Source organism: Periophthalmus magnuspinnatus, chromosome 15, assembly GCF_009829125.3.
Source record: "Periophthalmus magnuspinnatus isolate fPerMag1 chromosome 15, fPerMag1.2.pri, whole genome shotgun sequence".
NCBI lineage: Eukaryota > Metazoa > Chordata > Actinopteri > Gobiiformes > Gobiidae > Periophthalmus > Periophthalmus magnuspinnatus.
Genome location: NC_047140.1, coordinates 10,087,609 through 10,109,094, shown reverse-complemented (window position 1 = coordinate 10,109,094; position 21,486 = coordinate 10,087,609). Strand labels below are relative to the sequence as shown.

The 21,486-nt window shown below is 39.2% G+C and overlaps 1 protein-coding gene across 1 annotated transcript in view; it reads left to right on the top strand.

Annotated features, from left to right (window-relative positions):
• The window catches only part of LOC117382348 (protein kinase C epsilon type-like), an 84,391-nt gene that overhangs the window by 40,602 nt on the left and 22,303 nt on the right, over positions 1-21,486 (top strand). Inside the window, exon 12 of the mRNA XM_055227439.1 lies at positions 15,591-15,745. Coding sequence (XP_055083414.1) covers positions 15,591-15,745 — 155 coding nt within the window. The remainder of the gene's footprint in view (positions 1-15,590; positions 15,746-21,486) is intronic.

Sequence of the window (21,486 nt, the reverse complement as noted above, 5' to 3'; positions counted from 1 at the left end):
TACAAGTTTTTGCCAACCTGGATCTTACGTAAACGGACGGATTGTCTAAGATCGCTCAGTTAACAGCTCAAGCTAAACTATGCTAGCAGCTTTACACAGCAACGGTTTGTTTAAGAGTGTTTTATTCATAATCAGGATCAAAAGTGCAATAAACCAGCACTTCTATCTGCTTCATTCAGTCGTGTTGTGTCCAGTTAAACACCTGTCGCTGTCCACTGTTGTTTTTCTGACTCACAGTGCATTGTGGCCTATATTGACCAGTGCTGGACACTACTTTTCAAGGTGCATTGTGGGAAATTTTGAGTGTATTACTTTTTTACCTATAGTGAAAAACTATTGTTCAGACACCCTTAAAAATGGAGTGACCCCGAAATATTGTCCTAAGTAGAGAGAAGTGTGACATCCGGACACTGTATTAAAAGCCAGTCTGAATAAAAACATTTTGAGCCCATTTATTTTATTACTATGGACTTTGAGTCTGCAATAAAGATATCTACAGTGCATGCTTTTTACTGGTCAGTAGTGTGTCCATGATGAAGTTTTTTTTTTTTTTGACATGGCAACACAGTGACAGAGTTTCTAGCACTGTCCCAAGTCCTGGGTGGCACGAGGCCTTACTTTGTGGAGACTGCGTGTTCTCCTCATGTACCCCAGTTTTGCAATCACCCGGAAACATGCAGTAGGCGTATCCAACTTGTGTAATCATGACCAAGATATTGGTTCAAGAACTGCAAACGTGAAATACCCATGTAAACGTAAAGCCTAAAAATTAAAAATGAAGAGTGACATAATCTATAATACCCCATTTGATCAGTTCCTCACACACAGCACCATTGTCCTCTGCTCCTGGGTGGGTGTTCTCCCTCATGTTGTGCAGGCTGAGGTGACATCATCGTCTGTACTCTGTCTGACCCCTAAACTCTCTCTCCTGTAGCCCCTCCCCTCTGTGTTGTAGCCCCTCCCTCCTGGTTCCTAATCAGCTCTGTGATCACGGCTGTACCCTACCGGCCCAATTACCTCTGAGAAATGTAAATAAGATTATACAAGAGCAGCACTGAGGCACAAGTAACTGCAAAATGAATGGAGGGACTTGATGTTTGGGGGGGGGAGCCTTTTGTCTGTCCTGCAGTGTGACTCACCTTGGTAGAAAAAAAAATAATAAAAAATAAAAATGTAAAAAACAAATCAGTTCTACAGCAATTGTAAAGAGCCTTTTCACAGATATTACAACTCTTTTTGAGCCATGTGAACCTGCCCTGTGATGTAACCTCTCCTGCCCCCTGCTGGACACTCACTTCAAATCTGCCACATTAAAAAATTCTAATAAATGACTTAATATGTCTCTAGCATTAGTTTTAATAACTATGGAACTGTCCCGTCATATATATATATATATATATATATATATATATATATATATATATATATATATATATATATATATATATATATATATATATATATATATATATATATATATATATATATATATATATATATATATATATATATTTTTTTTTTTTTTTTTTTTTTTTTTTTTTTTTTTTTTACAATTAGAATGGTATTTTTCTCAGTTGTTAGGGACGACCTTAGCAACACCAAGTGTCCCAAGATGGCTGCTGAGACAGAGAGTGTCCCAAGATGGCTGCTGTGCAAGAGAGACACAAAGTCAGAGATTGGACTTTGTTGGCAGGAGGATGGTTACCAGGAGCATCGAGTTAGCCCAGAGCAGAGCCCAGAGCACCGGGCTTTTGAAGAGCTGTGAGAGGAGATCAGAGACAGCAGACACACAGATATGACAGGGACACAGCAGACACACAGATATGACAAGGACACAGCAGACACACAGCAGACGGAACAGACCACAGACACCATTACACTGGGTTTATACTGACTGCAAGGCGGTACTTTGAGCAGGTTACTTGCAGACTGTCTATTACAACAACTATGAAAACTGTGGTGCGTATTTGACCAAAACAATGCTATTTCATGTGCGTTAATGTGATGACATATGACTAATGATCTGAAAACCACAGCAGACTGCCACAGAGTCCAGGAAAATACGCTTCTTGTGGATTCTCTCTGCAGACTCTCCCAGACCTGCACTGGCACTCCACCAAGGTCAGTGTGGCAGCTACAGAGGTCAGTGTGCCAGATGCAGAGATAAGTGTGGCAGGTGCAGAAGTGAGTGTGACAGGTGCAGAGGTCAGTGTGGCAGGTGCAGAAGTGAGTGTGGCAGGTGCAGAAGTGAGTGTGGCAGGTGCAGAGGTCAGTGCGGCAGGGTGTGTTGACCAAGTCTTGTGGGTGGATCTTGACATTACAGTCCCAGTCTTTTAACTAGGAGTTTTGGTTTGTTTCATTCACTCATGTTCAGTGATGAGGAATACTTTATAAATGTATGTTGTTACATGGTCCAATCAGAGAACTTTATACTGTAAGTATTGAGTTGCATTATGTACGGCAGAGTCACATGACCCGAATGTAGTGAGCTGTCCCAATCGCACTGGGATTGAGACTTTATAGAGTCCGCTAAAGAGAGCAGGGCTGTGTAGTATCTCAAAAAGTTCATATTAACCTACGTGTTTAATTCAACGTGATCCTGGGGTTTTTTATTTTGCTGTTGTGTCCATAATACAAGATATGAACAATAATAACAGACAAATCGGTCGCCTTCTTTCCCCGGGGTCCCCATAGGCTGAACTCTATGGGTGACGTCACACTCAGTCCACTTCTTTATACAGGCTGTGGTTAGAACTTTCACGTTAGTTATAAGAGTGTATTCTTGCCCAAGATTAGTTTTTGAAAAACTTAATCCTGACAAATGAGCTCAAGTTAGTGAACAAGTGCCATCCAGAGGCTCTGCACGGTGCCAAACATATGCCAGCTCTGCTCTGTCTCCACTGTGTCCTCATGGTACATTCCTCAGGACACTTAACACCAAACCTGCCATGTCCCATCGGGAGAGGAGGTCAGCAAGTCCACTGCATGCCGTAGAGAATTTGTTTTTCAACTTTGCTTTGCTGTAAAGGTGCACTATGCAACTCTCTGGAGGAGTCAATGCCACATGCTTGTTGCCATGGCATTAAACTTATCTTGCATTTATTCTAGGGCTGTAGTCGACTAAAGAGATTCTTGATCAACTAAACACGAGCTGCTGATTGATTATTCATCCATCCATTTTTATTTATATATTTTTATTTAGCTATTGTATCTGTAAATCAAGATAGGAACATTAATAACGCCCGCTCTGTGCTAAACCAGCTGTGCAGGCAGGAAGGGGCGTTACCTTCAACAACCTTGCTCCAGATTGGCTCTTTGGTTGCTATGATACTCGTGACCAGAATTCCTAATATGCAACTTGACTCCAAATTCGCCCTATAACTGCTCTAGCCTCAATGAGCTTCATTTGGAGCTGAACACTGGGGGACGTCACACTCACTTAGTCCACTTCTTTATACAGTGTATAATCTGGACCCGTATCATAAACGCTGAACCTGATCATTTCTATCAGTGACTAGACCCAAGTCCTGGCTATATTGCAGTAAAAATCTGCATGTTAACGATATTCATTTTAGCTGCCCCCATCTGTATAAAGTATCTATAGAATGTTGTGATCTGAAACGCAGGAATTATTAAAAGCTACAAAAAATACATTCATCAAGACTCGTCTGCGCTGAAGCTCTGTGTGCCGTCGGAGCGAGGCAGAAGTGGTTAGAACTGAACAACTTGGACAAAATATCGCATTGCAATTTTTTTGGAAAGCATTGCTACTATAATTAGATTTGTGATTTATGTTTCAGTGTTAGTATTCTGTTCAAACTCCTTGAAGAACTGCCAAAAAGACTGAAATCTGACAAACTAATATTAAAATCACATTTCATAACATGTTTGTAAAGATCTAAGCTACAGGGTTTGCAGCTTTTATGCAGAATAAGACCTCATGGAGACACAGGGAGGGCATCTGACACACAGGGAGGGCATCTGACCTTCATTCCCCCTTCTAGCAGCAGATAGTAGGTGAGTGCCTAAACAGCGCCAATAAACAAAATGTGATCTGTGAAATGTAAAAGAGACCTCATAAAACAGGTCAGTGTTTGAATGAAAGAACAACACTCCACATATGCAGTAGCCCACAAATCTCTCCCCTCTCCCCCCATTTCACGCTACTGTTCTGTCCAATAAATCCCTTGGGCTTGAAAATATAAAAAAATACTTCATAGCTCATAAAACAGGCTGATTTCAGTGTTCCGTGTTGGCTCAGTATCACAGTAGTCCGAGAAACCCTCTGACTGTTCACATTAAATGTACCACTGAAAGTAGACTCTTGTACAAAAGGTCAGAGGTCATATTTCTCAACTCATTTCCTCAAGGACAGATGAACGTAGAAAAGGACTTTAAAGCGAGACAATAGACTGTATAAAGAAGTGAGCGTGAGGTCACCCACAGTTCAGCTCCAGTCAAATGCAGCTCATCGAGGCTAAAGATTATACGGGCGAATTTGGAGCAGAGTTCCATATTTGGAAGTCTGAGCGTGAGTATAGCAACCAAAGAGCCAATGTGGAGTGAGGCTGTTGAAGGTAACGCCCTTTCATCACTGGTTGGGAGCAGACACTTTGCAACGCTGTCAATCAAACGTGTTAGCGGAAGTGACCTCAGGGAAAAAAAGGCACCTGAAATAAATATAAAAATACCAGGATCATGTAGAGCATTTTTTAGTTTTTCAATGTAAAGTGAACTGGAGCTATGTCCATGTGTATATACAGTCTGTGATATGGATGTAGAAAAATGCTTTAAGGCCAGATGCAGCAGGTGACTAGGAAAAAGCTTACATTTAGAGATATCCATTTGAAACTTCTGCTGTAGTTCACTCACATAAATGTAAGAAACAAAATGTATTACAGGTTTTTAATCCTGCAATGTTTTCATATAGAAATAAGGCGTTTTATGAGTAAAAATTACCAAAAATGACCAAATTTGGGGCATTCAAAACAGAAACATGTGTAGAGCCAGGTTTAAATTTCTTGCTTCATCTTGTTGTCATACTAGATACTAAAAACTACACAGAGGGATTTTTTGAGTTAAAACTTTAATAAATGAGACTTGGAATAAGAGAACAAATCCTTCTTTATGTTTTGCCAAATTCATATGAATGCTTTTGGAACATTTTGAAAGCTTGTGTGCTGAGATAAAAAACAAAAACAAAAAAACAAACAAAAATGTTTTGCCTTAGTGTCTCCTCTTAAAACCACATTTGCAAAGATGAGTATTTTTTATTTTTAATGCTTCTGCAGATGTTTAAAGCTGCACCATGTAACATTTCTGGTGGGGGATCTACCCTCTGCTGCACAGTTTGGTGTTAGACTTATCCTGCATTTACACAATTACAGGTGCCTCTCCATAGAGCTAACCTGTAATTTGACTAGAACAGTTTAACGCCTGACTGTGGAGCATTCGAACATTGAAATCATTCTAAAAATCTTCAGGAAAGATTTGTTTCTGTCCTGTCAATGGGACTTTTTTGTATCGATACCTGCTCTAGTTTTGATACTATTTTTAGTATTGATTAATATCAGATTTTCAAAACTTTTGACAGCCCTAGTTTCCATGGAGACAAGCTGGTGGCAGACCCTCCAGCAGAAAAGTTACACTGTGCATGTTTAAATTGTGCTCAGTCAAAGAAGTAAATAGGTCAGCTAATTTTTTCATGTAATAAATGTTAAAATGGGACCTCTGTGTACTGTCTGCATCCTAATATAAAGCACTTTATCCTGCACAAACAGCTTGTGTTAGCATCACTGTGACGGCTGAAACTCTCTTATAGACACGTGAATGATTAGCATGCTAGTGATGTGTTAGGGAAGTGAGGGATAACTTTGGACCTTTACAAATAAACAGTGGCGGATCATAATGAAGTACAAGTACTGACCTTAAGGGGTATTTTTAGATATCTGTACTTTACTTAAGGACATTTTACAGTAGATACTTTTTTACTTTTACTTCATTACATTTGAGATCTGTGTATCTGTGCTTTCTACTTAATTAATTTTTAAACTGGACAGAAAAGTAAAAAGTAAATTTCATATGATCTGAGGGGTTATTTTGACCATGTTCACTGTAATATCCTGACTAAAATTTTTGAGTTTAAGCTTCGGCTTTGAGCAAAACATAAATAAATACATACAAAATCATAAGAAAAATGAAGACATTGATTCATATTGTTGCTGTTGACCAAAATATGTATCATTTTAATTCTATATCACTACATTTACACTTTATGAAATGAACAACACTTTACTTTTTACTCTTACAGTACATTTTTAAATACTTTTACTTAAGCAGATTTTTTCACATGATACTTTTACTTTTACTTGAGTAACTTTTTACCTCTGTATCTGTACTTCATCCATCACTGAGAATAAACAGTTGAGAGCTAGTTCAGTTCTTCAAGTTTTAAAGATGTTAAAAATCAGGTACAGCTCCTTTAACTGATTCTCACAGCAGAGACTAACTGCAGTGTTTTTGTAAACGTTGGCGTTAATTCTCCAGAGCTATAAAACCCTGTGTACTGATTAGTGTAAGGATAGTGTAGCATTGGCTCTAGCTGATTTAGCTGAGCGTAGACAATAACATGCTATCTGACTCCAGCGTGTGGAAGCAGTGTCTGTACATTTGTAATTGCACACAGGAAATGTTTCTTCATGTTTGATTGGGTGGGTCCAGCTGGGACTCGGGTACATTTAAACAAACTATTTGCACATCCTGTTTAAAGTCATGGGGAGCAGAGAGGGAGGGAGGGGGAGAGAGACGGAGAGAATGAGGAGGGAGAGAGAGAGAAATAGAGGGAGAGAAGAGGTTGCTAGGCGGACACTTATGTAACAGCTAATTGTGAGGCCCAGTGACAGTGACTGGAGGATGTCGAGGAAACTCTCCATGTTCTGCCAACTCTGGTCTGTTTAGTTTGAAAAGTGGGTTTCAACTTAGAAACACACCTGGAGTCAGATACGGAACAGTACTAAAACTAATATCAAAACTACATGTAGTGATGGAAGAAGTACTCAGTTCTGTTACTTAAGCAAAAGTACAGATATTGGAGCAAAGTATACTCAAGTAAAAGTAAAAGTATCACAAGAAAAACAAAAGTAAAAGTATAAAAGTACATTTTTAACAATTTATTTAAAAAGTAAAAGTATTTAGTGCAGATTTTGCGTTCTTATAAGGCTTCAAATGTAGTCATTTTGATAAAAATCTGTGCTGGATTTTGTTCAACAGAAACCACTGGATCAATTGTGTTTCTGTTTTATTTGTGTATTTTTGCTCAAATTCTGAATGTATTAAAAATAAACCCTCAGCCTTTTCAGCAGCTTTCAGATAATAATAAAAAATACTTTTACTTTTCAGTCCTGTTAAAAATGTAGTGGAGTAGAAAGTACAGATACTGCTCTCAAATGTTGTGAAGTAAAAGTAAAGTATCCACTTAACAATTTACTTAAGTAAAGTACAGATACCTAAAACTTATACTTAAGTACAGTACTTTACTACTTTTACTCTGTTACGTTCCAACACTGACTACATGCTTAAACTTAAAGCTCCTATATTACACAAATTGACTCTTTTGAGCTTTAAGCCATATTACATGTTCTTACCTCCTCAAAAACAGACCTGGAGTTGTGTTTTGTTTCATTCACACATGTTTGAGTAACACTTTATTATTCATCTGTCTACATCTCCAAAGCTCAAAATGCTCTGTTCCACCTTGTGATGTCATGAAGTGGTAGTTTTCAAGTTAACAACTACTTTTTTACTTTTAGTTCAGATCAGAAATTCCAGGTGTGAAATGATCCAAATGATTTTAGTGAAGGTGTGTTAGACATGTGTGAATGAAACAAAAAGATCCTCATTTGAGTGGGGACTGATATAAGCGCTGGGCCAACAGCTTTTTTGGTGTAGTTAGGTCTCCACTTATCAGGGAATAGTAAAAGAAATTTCTATTCTGTTAACAGGACAAAAAAACTCAAATCACCTTTTGTCTAGTGAGAAAAAAATAAAATGAGTTTTACTCTGATCACACCTGAGGGATCACACAGGCACAGGCACACAGGCGACAACAGCTATCGCAACATGTGACGTATCCTCTGCTATCAGCAGATAGCACATCTGGAAATATTCTCATGATGACTCAAACCACCCGCCTTTCTTAAAGTTTTTTGAATGGTAGTACTTTCTTTTATACTTCCATATGGTCCAGTAGGTTCCATAGTGGTCCATGGGTGTACACTAGTCTATGTGTCTTATACTTGTTCTGATACAGCTCAAGATCATTCTAAATCTATTGAGGAAAGATTCTTTTGCCATGCTGCCAACCAGCGAGGACACGCTCCATGGGGCGCGGTATAAATGTGGGTAGTAACAGCTTGACTTCCTCTGACGCTAACTGTGGGCTATGTCTTTTGAGAGTAATATTGTGCATCTCTACCACAGATCTGTTCTAAAATCTCTACACTGGGCCTGTCTTTCACAACAACTTTACAAACATAAACAAAAACAAAAATAATACCAAAAGCCGATATAATTAATAATAATAATAATGTGGGCTGCTTGTCTCTATTAAATGCCACACTGTAGAACATTCCAAGAAAAACAATAACATGTATATGGAGTCAAGTGCTATTAATGTACACTGTCCCTGTCAAATAAACCAATAAATAAATAAATAAATAAATAAATAAAGTAGCCCTCTACCGAAATGTTACATAATGCACCACTCAGAGCATTACTGAGTCTGGCCAGTAGGAGGTGTAGGTGGGGAAAAGAGTCTTTGTTTGAACATAGAGCTGCATTCAAGAAAGAAATAACCAAACCATTACCAAAATATCATATCATCAGTTTGATTTTCTCTCCATATTAGTTTGTTCTGCTGTTTGGTACAGACAGTCTACTGATAGAGGGTGCTGCTGGAAACAACGGTTAAACTTGAGAAGGACTAAAAAAAAATTCAAGTACTTCAAAAGTATGAGGAAGTGTGATCAAACAGCCGTTATTTAAATGACTGTACCTGGAGTTGTATTTAGGTTCAACAACTTTGAGTAAACCCGTTTGGCGAGATCATCGTCTGAGCAAACACACAGCTCACTTAAACCCGCTCAAACTACAGAGCATCTATCTGTTGGCGCCATGTTGGCAAAAGCCATGCATTAAGAATAGTCATCTTGTCTTGTTAGTAAAATTATTTAGTTTTTCATATATCAGAGATTATAGGTAACACATGGTTTATTACTTTGACATGTTTAATCAGTTTCAAAGGCCCTAGATTATGCAAGTTACATGTTTGTGATGAGGAAACAGCATTATAAATGGGCCCATTAAAATATATTTGGACACATTTGACTGTAGAATGAGTCTGGTGATGGTTTATGGGCTTAAAAACTACAGGAGAAGTCTGGATATTTACCTGTGAGGCAACAATCCAGGTGAAATGTGAATTGAGCATTTTTGAGTGTTCAGAGAAGACGACTTTGGATTAATGGGTTTGTGAAACAAGTGTGAATGAAGCAAAATCCAACTCCAGGTATGTTCTTGATGAGGATATAACAGTATGACTTGTTTAAAAGCCCCAAAAAGTCAACTCCAAATAGCTGTCAACCATGATTTCAGTCCCGCATCACTAAAACAAGCACGAATGAAACAAAACTCCCATACCTAATGGATCAAATCCTACAGCTAAGGTTGTCCTGAACAAGCCATAACTCAAGTCCTGGAGACGGGCCCCTATTGCTCCTGACACGTCACCCCAGCGACATTGAAGACATAGACTGTATATATAAAAAGACATAGATAACCTGCTAGTCGCCGCATTCTAAACAGGAAGTGATCATGGACGCACTTCCGGCTCCATCGACTCAGGCTTCAATTCACTTTACATTGGAAAGCTGTCGCCCCTCTCTCTGTAAATGCTGCTATCCGGGTCGTCATTTTGGTCTTAAAATGTTCGTATTAACCCGCTCTACATGATCCTGGTAGTTTTATTTCGCTATTGTGTCCGCAAATCAAGATATGAACATTAGGGACGTTACCTTCAACAGCCTCGCTCCTGATTGGCTCTTTGGTTGCTATGATACTCACGGTCAGAATTCCAAATGTGGAAAGCGGCGCCAAATTCTATAACTGCTACTATCCAGTTCTTTATGAGTAGAAGATGGGTCAAATGCAGAAGGCAAACTTGATGCAGAATCAAACATTAGGCTATAAACATGGTCAGACGTTCACAATCCAGTTGAGCTGAATTGGCAACAATGAGCTGAAATTGTCCTATAATTGTGTGGACATTTGGAGCAGCCCTGTTTTTGTCTTCACCAGAATAAACCATAGCACATTTATCCTGGAGCTCCTTCGCTTTGGCTTGGCTCGGACCAGACGCCACTCTCTCCAACGAATCCGGCTGTTACCTGACGTCATTATGTCAGGAGCAGACACTCATCACCTGTGTGGGAATGGAGACACCGCATTTACCTCAGCTACTTTTTCATGGCATTGTACTTCTCTGAGTAGCTTCCTGAGACTGTACTTCTACTCCAACATCAGTTATATATTTTATGTTGACAATATGGAAACAGCCATGCAGTTGTCGGTACCTCATACAGATAGCTGATAACACATTTTGAAGTTTGATATATCACTGAAGTAAATATAGACCATAAACGATAATATTGATACTCATTTATGCCACTGACACAAAAACCAAGAGCAGATTTAAACCATAAAAAACTATTCTAAATCTACAACATTCGTACTTATTTGGTGTTTATAATAAATCATATAAGTTATTTATTCAACCTTCTACGACTCTGTAAAAAAGTCATTTTCCTAACTCTTCGAAAATATGCAATTTGACTCTTTCAAAGCATTTCTGCCATCAGATTATGTGCATTACTGCTGCTTGCCAACTTTAGCATGTGGGGGCATGTTCATTATTAGCTAAGATTAGTTTTTTACCATGGTAATTCCCTTTGATGTCAGTAGACGGAGCTCTACACCAGATTCCAGTACAGGGAAAATAATGTCTTTTTCTACTTATAGCCATTATTTTAAGTTCTACATGTTGTTTCCTCATCACAAACAGACCTGGAGTTGTGTTTCATTTCATTCACACATGTTCAACACACAAACCCTGCACATTTAGGCTGAGTTCTTCTCTCAGACAGAAAACACTTGTGAAAACCCCTGTTCCACCTTGTGATGTCACTTGATAATACAGGAAGTGCTCCTCTGTGTCAATGCATCTTCACTAGAATCATTTGGATCATTTCAACCCTGGAATTGCCCAACTCTATTGAACTAAAGGTAAAAGGAGCTGTCAACTTGAAAACTACTATATGACATCACAAGGTGAAACAGAGCATTTTCAGTTTTGGAGATTTGTGTGAATGAAACAAAACACAGCTCCAGGTCTGTTTTTGATGAGGTAGCAGCATCATAACATGACTTAAAGCTCATCAGAGTCCATTTTGTCTTATAGCCAAACAGTTAAACTCTTTCCTCCTACTTGAGTATTGTTTTGGACCACTATTTTGTACTTCTTCTTGAGTTATAGTGTTTGAAGTAACTGTATTCTCACTCGAGTACAGTTTTGGCTGCTCTACCCTCTGTCAGAAAAGTGGCCAGGCGAGATGTGAGTTTTTGGGTCAGATAAGAGCCTGCACAGCCAATGCGGGCGGTTGTGTAAGTGTCCTTCGCTCTGATTGGCTGAAACTGAAAGCTGCCTTTGTAATTTTGTGTGGTATGAGTCAAAGAGGAGGCCTGCTAGTTTAAAGGGGCACAAGCAGACAACTGAACTCAAAGTTATTTCACATTTTGTACTAATCAGACTATATACAGTTTGTAAAATTCTGGAAATATGAGTATTTTGTTTTCAGGCAGAATGTTTTCAATTATTCTTTATTATTATTAACACCAAAAATCTTTGAACGCCTTTTAAAGCAGACATATTGTTCTTGTGTGTGCTCTGTAGTTATAATCTCTGACACCTGTGGATCATTATGATATAATTTGCACATTTTAAATCAAAATATTCATCTGAAACTATTTAAAGGGCCCATGTTACACTGTTTTCTTATTTCTGTTCTGATGTTGTTTCCTCATCACAAACAGACCTGGAGTTTTGTTTTGTTTCATTCACACATGTTTAATACACAAACCTTGCATATTTCTTCTCTCAAAAAAAACAACAACACTCTGTTCTACCTTGTGATGTCATCATGTGGTAATACAGGAAGTGCTCTACTGTGTTTTTTAAACTCCATACACCTTCACTAGAATCATTTGGATCATTTCAGCCCTGGAATTGCCCATCTCTACTGAACTAAAGGTAAAAGAAGCTGTTAACTTGAAAACTACCACTTGATGACATCATAAGGTGGAACAGAGCATTTTGAGCATTGGAGATGTAGACAGATGATAATAAAGTGTTACTTTGGCATGTGTAAATGAAACAAAACACAACTCTAGGTCTGTTTTTGAGAAGGTAACAGCATTATAACATGGTTTAAAGCTCACAAGAGTCTATTTCATGTAATATCTGACTTCTGCGTTAGAAAACTGCTGTGCCCAGTGGGAGCTGATGTCGCCATAAACATCATCATAAAAAAATGATGTATAGCTGCACATCACACTTGTGAGTTGTGGATTTTTTAAAAATGTGTGTTGACATGACTATGTGATGCTGCCGAATCTTACGGGTATCACAAATTAAGAAAATAAAAGGAGACTGAAGTGTGTACGTCTGTGAAAACAGGGGTAGATCAGAATTATGATGTTTTGAATACAGAAGAATAAAGTTTAGTCAAACATGAATTACCCCAAATACAACTTCAGACGCTTAATGAGAAGAAACAAATAGAACATGTTTAAAAGCTCTGAAAAGTCAGTTTTGTAGAATATGTCTGAAGATTCGCTATGGGCCTAATTTATAAAGTGTTTTTGCATAATGCTAAAAGTGGAGCAAAAACCCAACAGTGTTTCTTACAGAGGCGCTACAGAAGACACAGCACAGTTTTGCTCCAATGAGTGAATGAATCTGCAAAATGGGGCCTTTTTTAACCAACATGCACAGAATCTGAGGCAGAGGACATGCAAATGAAGCTGTTTTGCTGGTGCTATCACAACCATGAGAGCTCCAACTTTGAGATAATGTAGTACAGGAGAGACAGGGGCAAACTTTTTACACAGGAGCTGCTGCAGTTTGTGCATTTGATAGTGATTTTAAATGCTTCAAAATCACCCTCAAGGACATAGAAAATGATAACGACAGTTGAGGGCGACAGTGGCTCAGTGTTTGTCCACTGATACAAATTAATTACAGATATAATTTGTAACTATTTCTAGAACAATGAAAACAAGACACATATCGGATAATGGCATCGGCTAAAAACGTCTAATCAAACCAGCCTCAGTCACAGCCCCTCATTTGAGTTCAGCAGACTCCTCCTGTGGCTTATATACGAGCTGTAAATATCATGACCACACACACACACACACACACACACACACACACACACATATATAACACACATTTCCTATATGAAGAAAACAGGCAGGAATTCAGGAAGTGGTCCATTCTCCCTTGCGCCCATTACAGTACCAGAGGAACAGAGCCGAGGGTGCGGTGTGCAGATTGTGGAGAGGGGGTGGAGGGGGGTGGAGAGGGGGTGGATGGGGGTGGAGGGGGGTCTTATGTTTTGTGTTTAAATAGTGTAGGTTAACTGCGGTAAATATGACTCAGGAATTTCCCGGACACCTGCTGGGCGCTCGGGAACTGGGTCAAAGGAGACATGTTAAAGCCAAGTTTATCTGTGTCCATTATGGTGGGATTTAAACATTTACTTTGTTATAGTGATGGGACTCTTTTATGTAATCCAAATTTTTTAGATCTGTTCATCTCAAAGAGCCGTTTAAAATACTTAAAAAAATATGTATTTATATGACAGAGAACTCATTTTAACAACAAACTAATCACTGAGAGAAACAACCAAGACTCAGACCTGTTTAAAATAGTTTAAACTGAGAGTGGGAATGTGTCTACATAATCCATAGACTGTACATACAAATGGACATAGCTAACCTGCTAGCCATGTTCCAAAGAGGAAGTGATCGTTAGCGTGCTTCTGGCTCCAATAGACTCTGGCTCCAATTAATTAACTCTCTCTGTAACTGTTGCTGTCACACTCTTCATTTTGGTCTTAAAATGTTCGTGTTAACCTGCTCTACATGATCCTGGTATTTTTATTTTGCAATTGTGTCCGCAACTCAAGATATGAACATTAATAACAAACAAATCAGACTCCTTCTTTCCCTGAACTTCGCTCCCTTCTCCCTTCAAAAGGTGTATTGCTAAAAAAAAAAAAAAAGAGACAACTATCTCCTTTCTCCACAACAATAGCTACATTGATGCTATACTGTGGAACACTCCAGACGGCGCAATAAGAGATTCATGGAAAATTGATTAACTACACTGAAATTAACACACCATAGTTGTTAGAGCAATGAGTATCTGTTATTAGTTAAGTCCATTGAACTTCCCTAAGGTGTGAATTGTTCCTAGGTCATTTGTTGCATCGTTCCTTTCCTAATTTGTAATCTAACAAATAAATAGCATACTCTAATTAGCCATATTGTTTTCTTTGGTTTGGACTGATTACTCAGGTGACCGTGCAGTGGACTTAACTAATAACCAATACTCCTTACGGCAGGGGTGTCCAAACTTTTCTCATTAAGGGCCACATATAAAAACACAGACAAAGCTGAGGGCCAATTGAGGGCCATAGACTGGTGGCCAATACAGTCAATATCTGTGTTATTATTACAAGTTAGATTGAATCATTAGATCTTTATTCATGCTCATCCTCAATGGGACCCATTAAATATTTGATATGGGCAGTAAGTAGATTTTCAGAAATGTAAAATAAAAAGGTCTGTTTAAGGTAATACGGGCCAATTCACCTGGACACTTGAGGGCCAAAAAAAATTGGTCTGAGGGCCGCATTTGGCCCCTGGGCCAGTTTGGTCATGCCTGCCTTACTGTAAAACAACTAGAGTGTGTTAGTGTCAGTGTAGTTAGCTCCTCACTTCAGACAGATATAAGGCAGTGACTTAAAGAACCCTGTCAGAGCTGAACAAGTGACAAGTACAAAAAAAAACTTTAGGCCAGTTAATAGAATCTAAACTTTCATTCACAATTCATTCACTCCACACTCGGGGGTGTTAAACTTCTATTGTAGCCACATCTGTCCTGGAGCAAATTGAAGTGAGGCTGACAATCTGCACCATCACCACCAACATTCACCCACACATCACACATTAGGACAGTTTTTGCCACTGATGCCCCACTGTGGTCCCTGGTATTCACAGCAGTCTCCCATCTAAGTGCTAACCAGGCCCAGACTTGTTTAGTTTTGAGATCTGGCAAGATCAGGCTTTGACAAGAAGGTTTGGCAACTTTTGCAGTGACGTACATAGATGACAGAGTACACATTTCCAGACATGTCCCCTCGCACACGTGTTAAATGTGTGTGTGTCCGTGTGTGTTTGTACTTCTCCAGGAGCGGTTGTTCTTCGTGATGGAGTATGTGAATGGAGGAGACCTGATGTTCCAGATCCAAAGGTCCAGGAAGTTTGATGAGGCCCGCTCCAGGTTCTACGCTGCAGAGGTGACGTCTGCGCTTATGTTCCTGCATCTCCATGGAGTCATATACAGGTACACACCTACAGCTCCCACGGAAAACATTATAATGGCCCCTTACTCACTTTACTGCCCCAGGTAGAGCTGAGCACCAATACTCAGTTGCAAGTAGGCACAGAAATAATTGGGTGAGTCTGGTACCAAAAAACTTACTTCTCAGAGCAAAATGTGCCATGCCCCAGTACAGATATATTGTAGGAGCAGGTGCTGTCTGCATCTAAATATAAAGGATTTTCTGCTGGAGAATTAGGAAGTGTGGTTAGCATGCTAGTTGTTGTTAGCTTTACAGTGAAGGCAAAACTCTGCTCTGATTTCTGAAAATTGTGAAAAGTGCTTATAAACTCATCTCTGTGAATCATTAGGATGCTCTGAATGCATAAGGGAAGTGAGGAACAACTTTGGATCACTGCAAACTGTTTAAAATGAACTAGTTCTGTTTTTCACGTTTTAAAACGGTAAAAATCAGGTACAGAGACTTTAAACTTATGAATCCCTCCATTACCAAAACATATTTAGATAGAAGTGGGTAAGAGTAAGTAAAAGTAAGACTAAAAAAGTTTAAAGCAAAAGTAAAAGTCTGATTTGATTTATAAAAAAGATCTGATTTATAATTTTAATTGGATGTCATTTTTTATTTTCAAAGAGACACAAAAATGAGCCAAACTAAATCACATCTGAAGGAGCTGCAAGAAACACAAATGTAAAGCTCAAGTTAGTATAGATTTACTCAAGTAATAGTACTGTTACACTGTACTATATAATACTCAAGTGAGAGTAAAAGTATGTTGTCTGTAAACTACTCTGAGAAGTACAATCGTATCTAGTTAGTTATAGGTTACTCGAGTAAATGTACTTGAGTAAATGTAAGTGTCCTGCTCAGTTTTATGTAGAGGTCACATGTTTGTACCTGGATGAACTGAAAAACAGTGTAATGTAATTCCTGGAGCTGATCTCACCACACTCTATTCATTGGATGGTTTAGTTTGACGTGCTGCTGCTCTGCCCTGTTTTTGTCTCCTGTTCTGCACACAGAGCTTTTATGATGCCGTTTGGCCCAGAAGGCACCTGGAGCCGTGTTCTGTTTCATTCACACATCTTTGAGTAATCCTTCATGCTGAGACCGGCTGTTTTTTACTCAGCCCTGGTCTGACAGCTCCACTGAAAACAAAAAAACTATAATTATTAGTATTATTATTATTATAAGACGAAGATTTTAAATTCCATAAACATGACCTATCTGTGTCCGTAGATACGAGGTAAATAGGTTCAAATCAAGTTCATCTTTTACAAGTCACGATTGTAAAGCTGATTTATTCTTAATTACAAAAACACTAAACATGAGGGCCAAGGTTTGTTATAATTTGGTGTTTTAGTTCTCAGAAAGCAGAATGAGCCTGACATTTGTGTTGCCAGATTCAACTGAAATCCATTTGGTTTGAAAATAAAAGGACTCTCTCTGATCTGAATGGTCACTCCTTAAACCACAGCAACTGCGGCTAATCATTAAAGGGCCCATATTATGCTATTCTCTGATCTCTGTTCTAATGCTGTTTCCACATCACAAATATACCTGGAGGTGTGTTTTTGTTCATTCACACATGTTTAACACACAAACCCTGCATATTTATATTGAGTTCTTCTCTCAAATAGAAAAGGTTCTGTTCCAGCTAGTGATGTTATCGAGTGATTATACAGGAAGTGCTCCACTGTGTTTTTCAACTCCACACACCTTCACTGGAATCATTTGGTTGATTTCAGCGCTGGAATTTCCACTCTCAAATGAACTAAATGTAAAAGGAGCTGTTAACTTGAAAACTACCGCTCCATGACATCACAAGGTGGAACAGAGCATTCTGAGCTTAGAGGACCTGTCCATATACTGAGAATGAGTCCTCTGTCTGCAGGTTTAGGCTCTGGACACACAGGTTCATTCATTGTCCAATAACATGTTCCAAACTGCATCTATGACCTGGAGTCTGAATTTTTCAAAGAATTTATAAGTACATAGATGTGGGCGGGGATACGTGGCGGGTAAAACTGTTTATTTTAGAAGACTCAAACTTCAGATGCAGGACAAAACATTGTTACTCAAACATACATGAATCAATGAAAATACAAGTCTGAGGAAGTCAATGATGAGGAAACATAACATACTATCTAGACGTGTTTCCTCACAAAACCCTATTCAAGTCCTTACATCACAGACCCGCTCACAGCTAAACAATGACATAACATTTTGCGTAACTGTACATTCTTGCTAAAATGTGAACTAAAAATGTCTTTTGGAGGTGAGCGAGGATGCCCCAGTCATAATATCATTGTGAATCTGCTGCAAACACACGGATGGACAATCATAACACTATTGTCCCACAGCTGCAAATAACATGCAAGTCAAGCTAGTGCGCAGCTATTGGCTAATGTTTAATGTTAGCTCAGTGAGACGGCTGTTATCAGTGGTTGTTTTAAACAGTGACACGATCTGAACAAAACTAATAAGAACATTACCTAAAGCGCGATATGTTCACGTTAAAGTCACTTGTCTGGGTCCAGCACCTGCTTGGGTCCATGGATGTTACCACTTTGCCTGGATAATTTCGCAGTATGGCATTAAATGTATCTATCTCAATTGAGACAAGAAGGTGATGCCACCAGCCCAGGTTACAGGTCAGAACTGTGGAGAGGCAACCCAGCTGACAGAAAGAATGTATTTTTTCAAGGTACTTTTGTGCAGTAAAAACTGCACAACTGGAAAATTGCACAATAGATATGTTTAATATCATACTGTGGAACTTTTTAAGATTTAATTTAAGTTTCTTATTTTCTGTTTAGTTGTGTGAAGAGTTTATATTGTTTTGCATCTCAGTCGGAGCCATCTTTGAATAAATTCCGTTTGGTAAAAAAATCTATTATTTCTTTTAGTCTGCCTTGTAGTTTGTCGACATCGGACCAGCTTCCATACAGTCCTGGAATGATCTCTGGAGGAGTGAGCCATTCCGAATTAGAGATGGGCCACTGTGTCAGCTCTGTGGCCAGAATGGGACAGTGGCTCACATTCTGACAGGTAGCACAGCGCTTGCCCAGGGCAGATACAGCTGGCATCAGAACAAGGTACTAACAGTCCTCACTGATGTTTTGGAGCAGGAAATGTCAACATAAGATCAAGGTGCCCTCTGCAACAGCTTTTGTCAAGGAGGGGTCAAAGCTCCAGGGCCAAGTCCAGCTCAAGCACTGTGTGGTCTGCCCAAAGTCAGTGTGAGAGCTCAAAGTAAACCTAAAGAAAAAACTTTGTCCACGCTACGTTGAGATAGTTACTACTCGCTACTATAGACTGTGTAAAGAAGTTGACTGAGAGAGTGTGACGTCACTTACTTTGTTCGCCTCCAGTCAAATGAATCTCATCAAAGCTAACAGTTATAAGGGCTAATTTGGAGCCATGTTCCATATTTGGAATTCCGACTCTGAGTATCACAGCAACAAAAGAGCCAATCCAGAGTGAGGCTGTTGAAAGTAACATCTGTTGCTGCCCGCACTGCTCGTTTAGCAGGGGGCGAGTGTTTAGCAACGCTGTCAATCAAACCTGTTCCTAATGCTAGCTGGAGTGAACTTGGGGAAAGAAGGCTCCTGACTTGTCTGTTATTAATGTTCATATCTTAATTTACGCACACAGTAGTGAAATAATCATGTAGAGCAGGTTTATACAAACATTTTAAGACCAAAGTGACGAGCCTGACAGTGGCAGTTACAGAGAGAGGGGACACAGTTTTTCAGTGTAAAGTGAAATGGAGCCAGACTCATTGGAGCCGGAAGCGCACCATGCTGACTTCCCACTTGGAATGCCATGAGAAGAGAGGTGTGAAGAAAACGCTACAGGGAGCTAGTGCAGGAATGCAGAGCTACTGAGTGGCAGGTGTGGCCTTACCCTGTCGAGGTGGGATACAGGGGTGTCCCAGCCCAATTACCTTAGAAACCACAGACAGCTACTGAACTAAGAGGAGCAGAAAGGACAAAGGACTCAGGGAGGCAGCAGAGAGCGCCTCCTGTTGGATATGGAATAGGAGGGAGGAGATGAGCCGCCGGTAGAGTGTTATCAAAACACTCATTGATTGTTGGTAACCAGTGATGGATGTAGGACTCAGTTTTGTTACTTAAGTAAAAGTACAGATACAGACGTAATTTAATGTGTGTAAATGTAGTGATATAGATTTAAAATTATACATATATATATATACATATATTTTGATCACAGTAACAATACAAATCACTTTCTTAATTTTGCTTATGAATTTTGTGAGAAGCTTGAACTCGAACATGGTAAAAATAACCCCTCAAGTCATATGAAAAGTACTTTTTACTTTTCAGTCCAGTTAAAAAAATGTAATGGAGTAGAAAGTATAGACACCTGCTCTCAAAAAGTAAAAAGTTTCCAGATATGTACTTCTGGCCTATAGTTTCCAACACTGCTCATGTTTCACTTTCATATATCAGAAAAATGAAACTGTATGTGACCTTATGTTACCCCTAAAGGAGTCAGGAAGTCATTAAGCGCTGAGCAGTGTATTATGGGAGCAGATGTTTACGAGGTCGTCCCAGGTCAAGTCTCATGCACAACAACTTCACAAGTTAAAAGTTATTGTGCATGAGGTCATGAGAATTAAATAAAAACAAAAGTATATCCACCTGTAACTGCTGACCTGTGTGTGTTTGTATGGGAATGTCTGGAGTTTTCTGTAACTGATCTGTTGTAAATATGATGTACAGAAAAGTACAGCCAGAATTTTTTGAGTTGAATGATGTGACCCTCAGATTACACCAAAGTACTAACCAGGCCTCACGCTGCTTAGGTTCTGAGATCAGACGAGACTGCACCTCTATATGACATAACCACAGTATGACATTTACCTATCCACACACAAAATGCTCACTGCACCAGGCCAAGTTACAGGTCAGATCTATGGATAGGCGAGCTGTACTGTGGAACATTCCAGGCAAAGCAATATCATCTCCTTGGAGACAAGCAGGAGGCAGATGCCACCACCAGAAAAGTTACATAGTGCACCTTTAATGGATAGAAAACAAATAAAACACTCAAGGGTGAAGCAGTGAGAGGATAAAAATAATAGGATGTGTGTTTGTATGTCCCTTCTGGACACACACACAATATGACCAGTTATGTGTAAATGAGAAAGCATTTTTACTTTTTTTTTAATTAAAGGTGTGCAATGTAATTTTCGCCGTTCCCTGCTTGTATCCATGGAGATGTTAGTGCATTGCCTGGGATGTTCCATAGTATTTCATTAAACCTATATAACTAGCATTCATCCGCCTAGAGTTGGATTTATTACTCATATATACATTCTTACTGCAAGTGGGCTCACCTCTCCACAGATCTCAGGTCATTAGGCCCTGGGGTGTCATCTAGTTATTTCCGTGGAGAAAGATCAGTTTAATGTCATACAATGGTAACCTTGTCCACAACAGGAATTATTGCGAGACAAAGTCCTTAGAATCTGTCTTGTTCGGCTCCAGCTGAAACAAACACTTGTGATAGTGACCAGTCACAGGGCAGCATTGTGGTTTGGGCAGAAGCCAGTGCCGAACTAACCAAAACGAATATGGCGACACCAACAAACATACATCAGCTTATTTTAGTGAAAATACAAACTATTTAGTTTGTGAAAAATGTGCAGAATGTCAGAGCTTTAAGTATCAGTGGAAGAAAGATGCTGTTCTCTCAACTGGATTTAACTGAAGCTTGT